Here is a 17056-nt window from a genome sequence, read left to right on the forward strand (position 1 = left end):
CAGGAGGCTTTCCACCTTGAAGATTTTGCACTGCTGGCAGCCATTATCTGAATGGTAAATGGGAGAAACTACAGCTATCCTGTTGAAGATAAGGGACTAATGGCATAGTGCATTGAACAGGTTGACGGAGGCCTCTCAAATGTCAGGGGCTACCTGCCTAAGATCAGGGACTAAAACCCCAAAAGCCTTTCTAAAGATGCCACTTCACAAAACATCCCTTGATTTATATCCAACAGTTTTCATCAAATAACCTAACACTTTATTTGCTTTTTTAATCACTTTGGCACATCGCTTATGTGACGAAAGGTTGTGTCAACGTAAAACACCTAAATCCTTTTCAGAGGCTGCTTCTTTTAGGACAGTGTCCTATATGCAGAATATCCTATATATACAAAATATGTTCCTTTTGCCCATGTGAAGCATTTTTCTACATTAAACTGCAAAGGCTTCAGATGTAATACTGTCATACCACTAGAAATCTGATTTGGAGGTCTGTGTGGATTTTGTGCAGGTCCTCTGGTTTCCTACCACATCCCAACAACATAAGTGTTAGAATAACTGGCAACCCTAAATTAGTTGGAAATGATTTAAGAAACAGTACACAAGGTCACCCTGTAATGCACAGGTGCAGAGTCAATTTCTTCCTTCAGCGGGTCCAGATGGTGTATCGCCACGATTGCTGAAGGCCTGTGCGTTGGAACTGGGGAGTCCAATACAGTGCATCTTCAACCTGAGCCTGGAACAGGGGAGAGTCCCGAGGCTTTGGAAAACATCTTGTATCACTCCTGTCCCAAAGGTATCACGTCCTAGTGAGCTGAATGACTTCCGGCCTGTTGCTCTGACGTCACATCTGATGAAGACCATGGAGCGGCTGCTGCTTCACCACCTGAGGCCACAGGTCCGTCACGCCCTCGACCCTCTGCAGTTCGCATACCAGGAGAAGGTGGGAGCGGAGGATGCCATCATCTATTTGCTTCATCGATCCCTCTCCCACCTGGACAGAGGCAGTGGTGCTGTAAGAATTATGTTTTTGGACTTCTCTAGTGCCTTCAACACCATCCAACCTCTGCTCCTTAGGGATAAGCTGAGTGAGATGGGAGTAGATTCACACCTTGTGGCATGGATTGTGGACTATCTTACAGACAGACCTCAATATGTGCGTCTTGGGAACTGCAGGTCTGACATTGTGTGCAGCAATACAGGGGCGTCACAAGGGACTGTACTTTCTCCGGTCCTGTTCAATCTATATACATCAGACTTCCAATATGACTCGGAGACCTGCCACGTGCAAAAGTTCGCTGATGACACTGCTATTGTGGGCTGCATCAGGAGTGGGCAGGAGGAGGAGTACAGGAAACTAATCAAGGACTTTGTTAAATGGTGCGACTCAAACCACTTACACCTTAACACCAGCAAGACCAAGGAGCTGGTGGTGGATTTTAGGAGGCCCAGGCCCCTCATGGACCCTGTGATCATCAGAGGTGACTGTGTGCAGAGGGTGCAGACCTATAAATATCTGGGAGTGCAGCTGGATGACAAATTGGACTGGACTGCCAATACTGATGCTCTATGTAAGAAAGTTCAGAGCAGACTATACTTTCTGAGAAGGTTGGCATCCTTCAACATCTGCAGTAAGATGCTGCAGATGTTCTACCAGACGGTTGTGGCGAGTGCCCTCTTCTACGCGGTGGTGTGCTGGGGTGGCAGCATAAAGATGAAAGACGCCTCACGCCTGGACAAACTTGTTAAGAAGGCAGGCTCCATTGTAGGATTAAAGTTGGACAGTTTAACATCTGTGGCAGAGCGACGGGCACTAAGCAAACTCCTGTCAATCATGAATAATCCACTGCATCCACTTAACAGTGTCATCTCCAGGCAGAGGAGTAGCTTCAGTGACAGACTTTTGTCACTGTCCTGTTCCACTGACAGACTGAGGAGATCGTTCCTCCCCCACACTATGCGACTCTTCAATTCCACCCGGGGGAGTAAATCGAACATTAATTTTATTTTAATTTTTTCATTTTATTACTATTTAATTTAATATTGTTTCTTTGTATCAGTATACTGCTGCTGGATTATGTGAATTTCCCCTTGGGATTAATAAAGTATCTATCTATCTATCTATCTATCTTGTGTTGCCCTCCAGCCCAAACAATTCTCACTTGGAATAACTGGGATTGAAAAATAAAAGAATTAAAAGTAGTGAGTGCAAGGGATTTATGGAACTTGCTAACGTGCACCGTACATTTACTCTATAAAAGAATAGAAACTGAGCCTTTTAAGTCATAATTTATTTGGTGGGCACAAGTGTTTCCGTGCCTGGTGTGCATTAAAATACACTAAAATTAGAACACTGGTCAGCACAGTGGTGCAGCAAAGAACTTTCAGGATCCTACACCCGATTCTATGTGTTATAGAGTTTACATAAAAGGCACACTTACCTAATTTACCCATGGTTGTGGTCTATCTGGACTTTATACTGTGTACTAAAGTTTTACTCCCATATCCATGTATGATAGACTAACAGTCAATTCTAAACTGGCCACAGAACTGAGACTTGCCTTCAATTACCATACTTTGATTTCCTTTCATATCACAAAGTCATCCATTTCAAGTTAATTCGGAAATGTAAACCAGTTTAGTAAGAGGTAGAGGGTGTGTGCACGAGAGAGTGCTGCAATGGACTGCCATCCCATCAGGAGTTGCTTCTTGCTTTGTATCTGATGTACAGTACATGGAATATGATCTGTCAGTAAAAGAGCAAAGGCTGACCTAAAAGTGTTTGTTTCAGCATAGGGAAATTAAAATGACGGAGTTGCTATTACCAGCAATAATGTTATACGGTGTGATGCATTGGCATCCAATCTGGGATAGATGGGGTTTTCTTAGTCCTTCAGGAGGCCACCAGAATGGACAGTAAAGTATGCAACTCTGGTCCTGGAGGTCTGCAGTGGGTGCAGGCTTTCATTTCAGTCAGTTTCATAATTAGACGCCAGGCCTAGTGGATAACGAAACTTGGTATTTAATTGTATGGCTTTTTAGTGCTTTTATTAGTCCAAGACAAATCTTTATTAAATTGTAGATGTTTGGCTTTCTGACAACATTATCCAAATGTTTTTTGGTCTGGAAAACATTTTTCACTTCTTGATCCTTCCCTTCTCTCTCATTTATTTCAAAACATTGTATTAACACAGATACTTCATAAAGCAGATACATTTGCACCTCATTATTAACTGATGGCTGGTTAAGAAAACAGGTAACAATTATAACTCTAATGTAGCTGTTTAAATTTTAAATGCATTATGAATGACTCTGAATAGTAACCAACAAGTCCAAAAAACGTTAGTTGTAAATAAACAGGTTATAATTAAAATTTTGGTTAAAGCAAAAGCCTGCAGCCATTAAGGCCCTCCAAGACTGGAGTTGAGTACCCCTGGTGTTGATGGGTTAACATACCTGAGGTGGTTCCTTTCCCTTTCCCAGTCAAGAGGAAGATTACAGGAGGCTCTTTGCTTCTGTTCATCCAAGACCAGCTGAACATAAACCCTGTATGATAGGTGGCAGTGTTCTTCTGGCATGGCTCTGTCTTGGGAACCAACAGGACAGCATGGGGTTTGTAGTTTTGAAGGGCAGCCCTTTTTGAGGTTGCCAGGAGGTGCTAACAGGAAAGGATTCCCTTGTTTTATGGTGGTTCAGCCCGACCCAGAAGTGCTTCCTATGTGTTATGATCTGGCATCAGAAGTACTCTTGGGTCTGGTGTAAAAGCAGCCACCCCACCTTATTTAGGGTGTTGGTGTTGGGAGAGGAAGAAGAGATCTCTCTGTAAGCAGTTATCTGGACATGGGACTTGTGTCTGTGTGGTTGATTCTGGTTTTTGGGGCTCTGAGATGCCACTTGGCACAAGCTAGAAAGTATTTGATATTAAAAGCATGTAGGGAAATTCTCAGTAAAATGTTTCAATATATTCTAACTCTAGGTCTAACTTTCTCACTCTTCATCACTTCTTAATTAACAGCAGCTCAGCTATCTTTCAGTATGTGTGTAGGTTTATTTTCCAAAGTAACTAGCTACCAAATATCATCCAGTGGAGCGGCTGAATGGAAAGCTGCAGTGTTAAGTTATATAAACAGGCCATTACTGTTCAAGGTGTGATCCAAATTCAGGAACTGCCTGTATGTTTACAAGGCAATGTAATGGTGACTACTCCAGGGACAAGGCGCTCATAGCTCACCAGTTAGCTGCAGTGGCTCTGAATAAGCTCTGTGCTTATTCAAATTTTAAAAAGAGGGTTTTTACTGATTTTCAAAGGAATTACACTTGCGGCAGGCCATCCAGCAATGGCAAAAGCCTTCAGACTGACTTTGGTTTTAGAAAGTAATGCTTTCTTGTGTTTTAGTAAATATAGGCAAGTATTTTGGGAAGAACAGTTTGCTTGATTTAGAAAAGGCAACCGACAACAGGCAGCTAAATGATTTTGGTCAATCAGAAGGCTATAGTGTGTTTCACTTTACAAATGTTGAGTGAAATGCAGTGAAAGACAGCTTTAAACTAAGCCTTAACCAGACCTTAAAAAATAATAATAATCAGGTGAGGAATATGAAAACCATTGGGCTTATTTGTTTGTTGCTTCTTCATAAAAATCTGTAGAAACAGCCTCATCACAGTGTTTACAGGTTTATGCCAACTATTTTCTTATTTGCTGTTATTTTTTTCAAACCCGGTAATGTTTTCCCACAGTACCTGAATTGGTGTGCAATCAGAGTGGTGCTTTCACAATAGAGGAACTAGATACTCGCACTGTCTTAGCGTCTCTGCACATCCATTATTTTCAATTAAGAACCTTTCATAGGAGAATTGAGTTTCATAAAGTTGTCTTTTACATTCTAAAATCATGAAGTTACTTTGACTGACAATATTCAATTATTAAAAACGGATTGTCACTATTATTCACTAATCAAATATTTTGGTACAAGTAATTGCATATGTGTGCATTAAATGTGTCCTGGGGGCTTGCTGCCTTATGTCCAATGCTGGCTAGAAAGGCTCCAACTCTCTGTGACCCTGGCAAAATGCGAGCTAATCAAGTTGATTTGCAAGACGTGCTAGAAGTAGAAGATTTTAGGGTGCTTCTTAGCTGCCATGATACAAAAAACAAGTCATTGCAGTCCTGTAAATGTGTCGTTTTTAAAGTGAGCTGCAATGTTGAGACACCATGGCTCAGTTGCAGTGTACATTCAGCAAAGGAAACCTGCCAAGATGACATCATCTTGGAACATATTTACAGTAACACGGCTTTCTGGAAGGTTTAGTGCTGTTGAGCCCCTTACTGGAAGAGTAACTTTTCATGCCGACTTAAATCTTCTAAAATTATTCTACAGTAGTGGTTTTGGTGGTGACACAAATGTTGTGTTTTGCAAACTTTGCTGCTTCACAATTTTCAGATTATTTTCTTTTTACATTTCTATGCCATATTGAAGAACAATTATAAAGATTTCATAAGTTTTAAAGGCTTTTATTGGCAAATACATCAAATTTATCTAAAGAGTCAATATTTACAGCATTGATCCTTTTTCTTCATAACGTCTGCAATTCACTCTGGCATGCTGGATATCAGCTTCTGGGCCAAATCCTTACTAATATTGATCCATTTTCACCTTTTCAGTACTTGGAGTTGATTACAATTTGTGAATGCTTGTCCACCCATCTTTTGAGAATTGACCACAGGTTCTCAATGGGATTAAGATCTGGGGAGCTTCCTGGCCGCGGGTCCAAAGTTTCAATGTTATAATCTCTGAGTCACTTCGTTATCACTTTTGTCTTGTGTCATGGTGCTGCATCATGCTGGAAAATGTACAGATCATCACCAGATTGCTTCTGGATTGTTGGGAGAAGTTGCTATTGGAGGACATTTTGATACCTTTCTTTATCTATGTCTGTGTCCTTGGGAGGAATTTAGAGTGGGCCCATACCCTTGGGTGAGAAGGAACCACACATACAGTATTTATTATCTCAGGATGCTCCACTCTTGGCATGACACAGGACTCATGGTAGCATTCACCTTTTCCTTCTGTGGATAATCAATTTTCCAGAATCCCAAACAATTGGAAGAAGGATTCATCTGAAAAAAATTAACCAGTCTTCTGCCGTTCAATCCTTGTACTTCCTGCAGAATTCCAGTCTGTCCTTGATGTTTTTTTTTTTTGGAAAGTAGTGGCTTCTTTGCTGCCCTTCTTGACACAAGGCTGTTGTCCAAAAGACTTCACCTCACACCCACCTGCTGCCAATACTGAGCAAGCTTTGCACTGGTGGCAACACAATTATGTAGCTAAATCCTCAGGAGGAGACAGTGGTCCTAGTGCTTGCTGGACACGTTTAGCTGATCATTTTGTGCCAGGGTTTTTGTGATAACATTTGTGTCACTGCCAAAACCTTTGGCCACTACTGTATCAATAGATAGATAGATAGATAGATAGATAGATAGATAGATAGATAGATAGATAGATAGATAGATAGATAGATAGATAGATAGATAGATAGATAGATAGATAGATAGATAGATAGATAGATAGATAGATAGATAGATAGATAGATCTGTCGCTGAAGCTGCTCCTCTGTCTTGAGATGATACTGTTTAGTGCAGGGATGGCCAACTCCAATCCTGGAGAGCCACAGTGGCTACAGGTTTTTATCCTAACTATTTTCTTAATTAGTGGCTAGTGTTTGCTACTAATTAACTTCATTTACTTTATTTGCTATTTCAGACTCAGACCCTTTAAATCAGGGATGATCAAAGTCGGTCCTAGAGGGCTGCAGTTGCTTCAGGTTTTTTTCCAACCTGATTGCTTCAAGAATAATCATTCATTGCTGATGAAGCACTTATTGCTCAAGTGAGTTTTTTCTGCTTCATTTTAGTTGTCTCGTTTGTTAAGATTTTGAACACTTAATTGCTTATTTTAGTCTTAAACAGCTCCATTCGCTTCGTTTTTATTTGCTCCTTATTAGCAATTGGATGCAAATGACAAAGGAACCAGCCATATTTCATCTAGCTTGTCTCCATTTCCATCCGTGTGAATTCATTTACTTTTTATTTATTTAAGTACCCAGAAGGAAACTGAAGAGAAAGTGAAGAACTGAAAATTACTTATCCGTATAAAGGCTTCAATTCACTTGGATGATACATGTATCATTAAAATGGGAAAAAATCTGAATTAAGAAAGAACTGACATGGTAGAATTAAAACAATAACAAGTCATGAAATTAAATAAGCTCTGCTATTGGTGAGGATTGACTTCTGATTAAGCAACTGGGTTGGAACAAAAGCCTGCAGCCAGGATCATAGTTGGCCACCCCTGGTTTAGTGGATGCAATGGATTGTCCATGAATCCACTATGTATGCGACTACAGGTGTCACTAGTTTTAGCACTAATTAGGGCCCCTCTACCAACGTCAATGCCACTATTTGAATATTGGGGGGCCTCCTTTGAGTTTTCCACAGTTAAAAAATCTGGAGGTTCGCACCAGCTGGGAGTGCATATTCGACACTGTTATGGCATGGCAGGAAGAGAGGCAAATGTCTTGAAGATCATTGGCTGAGAGTCTTAGGTCAGGGGCTACAGTTCTGGAAGCCACACTTTAATGTAGCCACTGCACGTGACTTATACAAGTTTTTTTTTTTCCAAGCCACCATGGCAGATTTTTCAAGAGATGATGATCACAGTTGTTAACATAGACAGACTTGTTCATAAAGTGTTTTGTTTGACCAGTGACAATTCATTGAAAAGCTGAGGCTTCTAAAGGAAAGCTTTAGGAAGAAAACATCTGTTGCAAAGGCACACCCAAAACTGGACTGTGCATTGTGACAGTACACCTGCACACACTGCATTGTCAGTTTTGAGAAATTTACCAGATCTTGTTCCCTGTGACTATTTTTGCTTCTGAATTTTAAATTGAGGCTATAGAAAAGAAGAAGATTTGCTACTGTGGAAAAAATCCAAGAAAAAAAATGCAGCAGTAACAAAAGATGAGCACAGGAAATGTTTCCCGCAATGGGAGAAGTGCTGGGACAAGTGTATTGTACCACAAAGAGAATATTTTGAAAGTGACTATAAGAGAAATGCTGTTAAGTTTTATAATACATTTTTTTCTAACAATTCCAGAAATATACGGATCCCCGCTCATATATTGTGTCTATCCAGATTTGGGCTGAAGTATAGTGCTGCAATTAATCAAAAATGAAAAGTGTCATAAAAAATGATAAGCAATGTATGTAAAATGAAAAATGTATTAACTCAAATTGTCAGGCTGCATTGTAAAAAAGATATACATTAACTCTTATTGATTATACGTTTAACTATTATTGATTCTGCTTGTTAACCATTATTGATTCTTCAATAGAAAAAGAGCAAGGAAGCTGCCATGCAGAAAAATGGGGATCTGGTCATTCCAAGTTGCACTGGAAAGATAAAGTTTGCCCTGATTAAGTTAATCACAATGTCCCCCCATGCCAGGTTACTACTATTATATTTCTTTTTGTTTGTCTTAATTTCTCACTTACTGAAGAAAAGATTTCCTGGTAATGGTGCAGCATTTAATAAAGCAATAATATAAAATTTACATCATCCATATCCTCTGCTTATCTGTACTTAAGGTAATGGGTGAACAGGCAAATGTAGTATTACATTCTTAATTTAATATTTTCTAGTCGATGTGTTTACTATGATCTGCATTCATACAAGAATTTCAAAGCTCTTCATAAGCCACAAAATGAGTATTTACAAGAACCCTGAAGTTTACATTGTTATGGAAGCATTGTGATATGATTTAATGTAGAATTTGCAAGAATATGGGTTTAGGATGTACTGTAAGATTTAAGGTATCAAAATGTGAGGTATTTGAATGTCACTTACAAAGAGTATTTACTCTTTACAAGTTAATAAAACATGCTGTGCCATGCACGTGCAGCTTAATAGCTGCCAACTTCAGTCTCCCCAAACATCGTGGATTTACTTTTATGCTACAGGACGCAGTGACAGGCCATACAGGATATCATACTGCTTTCATGTGCTATAGAGATGATTTCTGAGAGAAAGTCAAGGATGCAATTGATTTACTACGAGCAATTAAAGATTAGCTCTGAAATCTTTGTGAAAATACAAATCTAGGTATTCCATTGCTTAAAATACTGATCTTCTTATATAATACGCTACCGTGGCTGTTTGTTTGTCTGTCCAGGATTTTAAATCACCTGTAGCTCGGAAACAGTTTGAACTATTGACCTGAAATTTGGTACACATATACTACGTGACATCTACTATCCACTTTCGGGGTGGTGATGGTGAATGCTTTTGTCAGACACAGTTCTTGCGCTCTCAGCTCTTATAAACTTTTACATTTTCTTCACTTTAAGTTCCCAATAAAAGATCACTTATTATGTCCAAATCTTATTGAAGAATTTTATCCCGAAGGGTTATCAACAGAAGAAATGAGTACATGGGCAATCTTAGCACCGAGAAATGATGAAGTCAAATGAATTAATACGAAAATTGTTGATTGGTTACACAGCAAATTGGTTAAATGTGTATTAGTAGACTATGCTGAAACAGTTGGTGGTGATTGTGTGGAAGATGAAAACATCAACTTACAATATCCCGTAGAATATCTATAACCATTAACACCATCCGGTCTCTCACCGGCCGAATTACTGTTGAACGAAGGATGTATCATAATGTTATTGCATAATTTATGTACGAGTGATAGGCTATGCAATTGGACAAGATTAGTTGTTTTGAAAATTGGTCTAAAAATTCTAACATGTATAATTTTAACAAGAAAGGTAATGTACAGTAGTACATATTCTGTGGATAACATTAGGCACCAAAGGAGATCTTGATATGCATTTCATATTAAAACATTAACAGTTTTCTGTTAGAATAGCTTTTGCTATGACAATTAACAAATCACAGAGACAAATGTTTGAAAAAGTCGGTTTATTTATTAGAAAGAAAGAAATGATATTCATGCATGGACAGTTATACACTACATTATCATGATATAAGAACAAACACAGAATCAAAATTTGATATTGAAGAAAAAACAAATATTGTTTTTACTGAAGTATTACAGTAAAAGTGTAAGTTTAAAAAGTATTTGCCTGTTAATTTCAAATCCAAACAGGAAATCGTAGAACTCAACAAATACCTCTAATGCAACATGAACCAATTTTCTTTCAATTTATTACGCTTTACTATTTTTTGCTATGGTTAATTACTCGCTGAAATGTAAATTAGTTAGTTCTATTATGAAAATGTAACAATTCCCATGAAAATAACAATTTGTTTAAATTGTACATCTGCTTCCCCATATGCAGGTGGCAGAGCTGTGAAGTGGCTAGCTCCCGCCCCGGGGTTGGCAAACGAAGCGAGCAGGGGGCAGAACCCCCTAGTAATAATAATAATAATAATAATAATAATAATAATAACAAAAAATTAAATTACCATTTACAAGGCATTTTGTTCTAATTGATAGAAGAAAGAAATGTGAACAATCTGCACAGATTGGCAGCTGCGTGAAACGTGATTTTAAAAGAATACTGTTGCCATGGCCAATCAGTGTCCCAAATATTAGAACTCTAGTTTGTGGCCATTTATTGGTTATAGCATCACTAAAGGAAGGCAGACAGCCAAGAGACTACTGCCTCTGCAGCTCCTCCATCTCTTCCCTCACTGCTTCTATGCAGAGTGCATCATTCTATAGCTGGCATCGCCACAAGTACAGGATGAACAAAAGGCATATGGCCTCTGCAGCCTCTTACGGCTGGATCTGGCAGTTTCTAGAACATTATTATCATATTGTTTTTCTATGGCCTTTGGCAATAAGTACAAATGGCCTCAAATCAACTCTGTGTCTCTCAGTCAGTCATTATCCGACCCGCTATATCCTAACACAGGGTCACGGGGTTTTGCTGGCGTCAATCCCAGCCAACACATGGCACAAGGCAGGAACAAATCCCGGGCAGGGTGCCAGCCCACCACAGTCAACTCTGTGTATATATTTTTATCCAACAGCTCTAGTGGAGAGAGGCAAGTTATGTAATTCAATAGTTATTTAAGTAAGTTATTTAATCATTTAAATCAATTGATTTAATTAGTTATCCATTATTTATTCAAGTTAATGAAGATATTTAATCAAGTTAATTAAGTAGATCTGTTGGCTTATTAGACAAAGATATTCCTAAAAATCAGAAGACAAATAAAATGTAATAAATCGTCCTGTAGACTGTGGAAAGTTATTAGAGAGTTAGACTTAAAGTTCACAATTTTTCACATGATCAAATCCATGCCATCATTTGAATTAGGCTGAAATAAATCCTTTGGTCTCTAATACCAACATATAGGAGTATCCATATGTAATAAACTAGCTACAGTATATATAAGGGGTGTCCCAGTAACCATTTCCAGCTCCTAGCAGTGGTGCACAAATTCTTGAAACGCCAAGGTGCTCTTTTCTCCTGCTGTGGGTTGTGTTGTCAGTAAGAAGGTTACAACTATTGAGTGCTGTGTTGCTGGGAAGTAAACTTGACTCTACACTGTGGTGGTAAGAGGCCAACCACTCATAATGCATCACCACGGCTCTCTGTCCTATACACTATATATCCAATACACCAACTCATGCTGGTTCCAGTCCTTCTGATGCTCCACTATTACAATGGAGAACTTGTTGACCAGGATCTTGTAAAAACAATCCACAAGTCTGTTGCTCTAAGGTTGTAGCATAATGGTGTGAGTAAAGTGGATTGGAAGGAGCTGGAATAACTCCTTCATTAGTTCTGACTTGAATTTCCATTCCTTGTCACAGTGCAGGTGTTCTGGTGCCCCAACACGGATAATGTCTCCTTGACGAGCCTCTTCATAAAGGTGATTGTGCTCTGTTATGAGATAATGAACACCTTAGGCAACTATGGTGGGGCAAATGTAACAGGCAGCGTACATAGCAAGACTGAGAGAGCAAGTTCTCTTAAAAAGCCATGTCATAAGGTAAGAAAGTCAGATTTGCAGATGACTAATCTTAACCATAAATGTGGGGTACAAATGGCAGCTTTTTGTCCCAACATGCTGGGTTCAAGTCTCTCATCTCGGCTTTCTCAGAGAGGATGACCAGAGATAGTGTGGGGACATAGACTTGGACAAATTGCTTGCCAGTGACAGCTGGAGGCTCATCTGGGACTTACTCAAACAGGTACCATGGTCTGGGTTTCCTTGGCCTTCCTTTGCAGAAAGCGGTCTCATACCCTGGCATCTAAAGTGATTAGTATATGTATTGGTGCTGCAGTGTCCCACAGATTTCTCACTACCCACTGATAGTAACCCACTAAATCTAGGAAAGTAGAAAGGTCCTGTATGTTACTGGGTCTACATGATAAGCTATTGAACCCTGCTAACATATATATTCACAGCATGACACAGAGTGTCACATGATCAGTAAAAGGTATAGCAACTATAAAAGATATCCAGAAAATATGATTAGCAAGCAATATAAAATATACAGTAACTATAGAACTGAAGCAAATTCCATTGAAGCCACAACAAAGATTTGTTATTAATCCACTGTCATCAGAAAATACAATTTCAGGCCAAGTAGGAATTATAAATCTATATGAAAAAAATGGTAAACAGTTTCCACTTGATATTTCTTTGTTTGTTAATCATGGAGTAAAGGCTGAACTGATTTTAATGAAATTTTGGCTTGTGCTATACCACTGTTCAGGCTTAAAATACAGGGTATATATCTCATATCGAGGAGATTGGTTATAATGGGAGGAGAGGCAACCCAAAAACCATTGCAGATGTAAGGACTACAATTCCAATCAGTCCTCCATCAAATATTTTTACATATTCTATAACAGGTACTGTTCGGTTTTACTTTGGCAACAGGGTTGCTTTCTTCTTTCGACTCGTTAACTGGGGCCACCTTGCTGGTTCTCTGTGCTTCATGCTGTAGTCACCTTAAACTTACGAGCAGGACAAACAGACACACATACTTCCATAGACGTTTATATAAAATTATATATATAGTAACAACTGTAGGGGACATGCCAGCCATTCAACCTGTCAGACAGACGTTAGAAGCACTCTTATAAAACAAACGATACTTTTATTTTCTTCACCAGGTGGGAAACGCCTTCCCTGTTTCCCATTGGCACAACTCAGTCCCACAAACATGAAAGCACACAATACTTATAATTCTTCTTCTCTTTTACTCCTCCACTCCTGCTTGGCAAGCCTTGTCCACCTTCCACCCGATTCCGGTTCTGAGTACTGTCCACTGGTCCCTATATAAGGCAACCGAAATGCTTCAGGTGCTCGTTGCCCTACTTCTGGCAGCAGTTCCAGGTGCGGAGGAAGAAGAACCCACACAGGCTCAGGAAAAACTGCACCCCCAGATCCCAACAGGGCTGTGTCGGGAGTCCATCTCCCATGAAGCCATGCAGGAGTCCGAGGTATGGCTGCCACCCAGGGGGCGAACATCATCTAGTGTTTCGAGGGAGGTAGTGCTCTATCCACACTGGCTGCCCTGGTCCTTCCATAGCAGAGGTGTCCCGGCTGGGCAAAGGCCCCGGCCATCTATGACAATATACTGTGAATATAATGAAAAGTGTTGTTTCACAGCTCCATAAAGGTATTACCAAGTGACCCCAATACCACATGGAAGAGTGTTCAAATGAAATTTGCTACTATGCAGCTTGTAATTCTTATAGCAAATAAAAGCTGTAAATCACTATGCACTTGGCGTGATTTCCATTTCTGCCAAGTATTTTTGCCTACTTGGCAGTGCAGTGTATTTTTTCATTTGCCATGTCCTAACTAATGCGTGTATCTCCAATTTGTGATAAAATATTCACACTCTCAGGTGAAACTGTCTGTACTTTCTGTGTAACTGTAGTGCCTTGGCACTTGAGTCATGCGCCAGCAGAGGGTACGGTACTAGCGTGTAATGGATACCTTCAAAAGTCACCAAGCATTTGGTGAGGGATTAAGAGTGACATGCAGGCGGTAATGGTGAGAGGCACAAAACTGGAGCAATTGTCAAATATAACATGGAAGCACAGTATAAACATGGAAATGTGTCCCAATATTTACATCAAATGATGCAATGGTGAGATAAGCATACAGTCAAAACAGAACATCTAACTGCATATGTTTGTGAACAACTGCAAATATTTTCACATGTCTTTGTTTCAGGTTGCACACTTCTTGTATACTATGACATTCCTCATTGTAGGCAGCTACAGTAAGTGCTCTTTTTATTTCTAATTACACCAAACTTCAGAATGAAATTGTCAGTGAGTTTCATTATCAACTCATTTTTACTTTTTGCCATCAAGCCCCTAACTTTATGGTTAACGGTTTGATGGCAAACACAAAATGGCAGCAACCGCAATCCTAAACAGAATACAAAATGGAGGAATGGAAACATCATGAATGTAATAAAACCATACTTAAACAAATACAAATCAAAGTTCTAATTGAAAAAGACGGGTGAAATATAAACCAGAAGTGTCCAAATATAAAAATCATGAAAGTACCCTTATGCTGATCGTTTGCAAGCCTTTGATAATCTTTTCAAAAGCAAAGCCTGTAAGTTGAATTAGAATAATAAAACATTATTTGAGGTAACATAGTATTAGAGTATTGTACCATGTTAGCCATTAGGGATGTCATGAAAAGTCAAGCAAAACAACACCTTTTATTGGCTAACTAAAAGATTACATATGAAGGTAACGTATGAAGAATGAATATAGCTATGTAATATTAAACTAATTCATCAAGCATATTTGCTAGCGCGTTGTTTGTTTGCACACAGCTTGTACTTTCCAGCATAATAACCTATCTAGTATATAGTATATGTGTATGACAAATAGATCATTTCTTATAATTTATTTCTTCCTCATTTCACTCTGAATCCACATGATCAAGACAAAATAAAGTTAGAGCAAGGCATCACATACGAACTGTATGAACCGTTGTGAATAATGTCTGCCTGTGGTTTTCTCTCAGTTCTCAATATCATGATAAGACCAGCACTGTGTCAGTTTCAGGGTGTGATACAGAAAAGCTGAAACTTTAGCCAGGATATGAATCTTGTGATTGGACGAGGTTAGGGTAATGTAGGAAATACAACAGAACAGCTCATTATAGTATACCTTTTGATTTCATACTGCTAAAATTACGTCATTTTATAAGCATAAGAAAGGTATGTTACAGACGATTCCAAGAGATAGTATCAAATCAAATGTACAAAAAAGTATGAGCCTTCTGCATACTAATTCAACTAGAACCCTCCCTCCATTTTTCTCAGTTAACCTTTTTTCTCATTTAATAGAGAATGATGAAGTGAAAATTTGCCCATACAAAGTAATGCCAGTTCTACCAAGGAAAAGGCGCCCGAGTGCCAGGATGCACAAAAGATAATAAAAGGTAAATGCAGCATAACCTCAAAAAGGCAAAACAAAGGAAGAAAAGCTTTCATTTGAAACCAGAGCACATGGAAGCAAAATGCAATAAGCATTTCATTATTGTATTCCCATTTTAACTTTCTTCTTGACTTGCTTTATGTATCACAAAGTCCAAATTGCCTCAAACTGCACACTATTTCACAACCCCACCAATCAACCTAAAATTCATCAGAAAAAAAACAAATCTGAAAGTGTTACTCCAATCGCTGCGCCACCCTGCTGCAAAAAAATGCGTGAATGGAAATGCACTGAAAAAATGAAATACTTAAAATGAGACACTCTGGAAATCGTGTTTATTTATGCGCGTGGCTTTTTAATCCATTAAAACATCGTGTGTGTTCGCATTTGAAAGTCATCTGTCATTTTCTAATGATGAAAGGTTAAAATATCTTGTTAAAATTCATTAATCAAAATAAAACATCGTTTTCAAAATTTACTGCAATGTAAATAAATAGGCCAAATTGGTTTTATTTTCCTCAATCGTGTCAAACCCGTAACACTCTGGGACTCTTAATACACTTTTAGGATATGAGCGCTCCGCCTGACCTATGCTGCGCGTTGTCACTCAGTGCAGCGAAATCTCACTGCAAAAACGTCAAAAATGCATTACAAGCCAGCATTGTCAACTATTAGTGTTGATCATTATTAGTATTGACCATTGCTTTACTGCCCCCAATAGTAGAGACCGTGCGGACACTTCAAAAGCGCTCGGACTGAGCAAACGGTACTACGGACGGACGGCAGTGAACTCACCCGGGAGGGCAGCGTGAATAGAAGCGGCAACAGGACGAGAGGTGTAACGAAGAGCACCAGGAGCCTACGGACGCTCCACACTTTCTTGGCGAATTGAAGCAGCAAGTCCATCGGGAATGAGAGCAAGTTATAACCAGAAAGTGGTCGCGCCGCTCCGTACTAGACCATTTAAAGGTCCTTCTGCAGAAGATTAACCACTGGAGCCGCACGCAGTCAGAGGGAGAGGCGCCACTTGGTTACACCCCGGCACGGGTTAATTAGTTAATCACTTTCGGAGATGAGATTTGCGCTTCTGTTTGTGAGGCAATGCTGGACAGTTTTATTCCATACCAATAGAATTTCCTAAATTTCTGAGACAGTATGTTATTTTGAAAATTCCTGGGTTTAAGAATACTTTAATTTTTATTGTAACGGTATTGTTTAGAAAGGAATCTGTGAGGGGCACATGGGATGGAAGTGTACATTTTATAATAAAAATATTTTACATCTTGCCTGAAGAAGGGGCCCGAGTTGCCTAGCCCGAACTTGCATATTGTAATCTTTTTTAGTAGGCCAATAAAAGGTGTCATTTTGCTTGACTTTTCATTAAAATAAAATTATAAAAGCTGTGTGAGGGTTTCTGTAAAATTTGCTTTTGGTCAGTTTGAACACGCTTTAACCGAAAGGGACCGCTCTGAAACACTTCGAGTTCTGGATTCTAAAACCCGCAGTTATACCTGATGCATGTCATCTTAGAACATTTTATTAAACTGCTAACCGCGTTTACTGGACCGATTGTTACGCAAGACAAGA

General features: G+C 39.2%; 1 protein-coding gene across 1 annotated transcript in view; it reads right to left on the reverse strand.

Moving 5' to 3' along the window:
- The window catches only part of slc13a3 (solute carrier family 13 member 3), a 128540-nt gene extending 112029 nt beyond the window's left edge, over positions 1-16511 (reverse strand). Inside the window, exon 1 of the mRNA XM_039734979.1 lies at positions 16265-16511. Coding sequence (XP_039590913.1) covers positions 16265-16375 — 111 coding nt within the window. The 5' untranslated portion in view covers positions 16376-16511. The remainder of the gene's footprint in view (positions 1-16264) is intronic.
- Positions 16512-17056: the final 545 nt, after the last annotated feature.

This window comes from Polypterus senegalus, chromosome 14, assembly GCF_016835505.1.
Source record: "Polypterus senegalus isolate Bchr_013 chromosome 14, ASM1683550v1, whole genome shotgun sequence".
Taxonomy (NCBI): Eukaryota; Metazoa; Chordata; class Cladistia; order Polypteriformes; family Polypteridae; genus Polypterus; species Polypterus senegalus.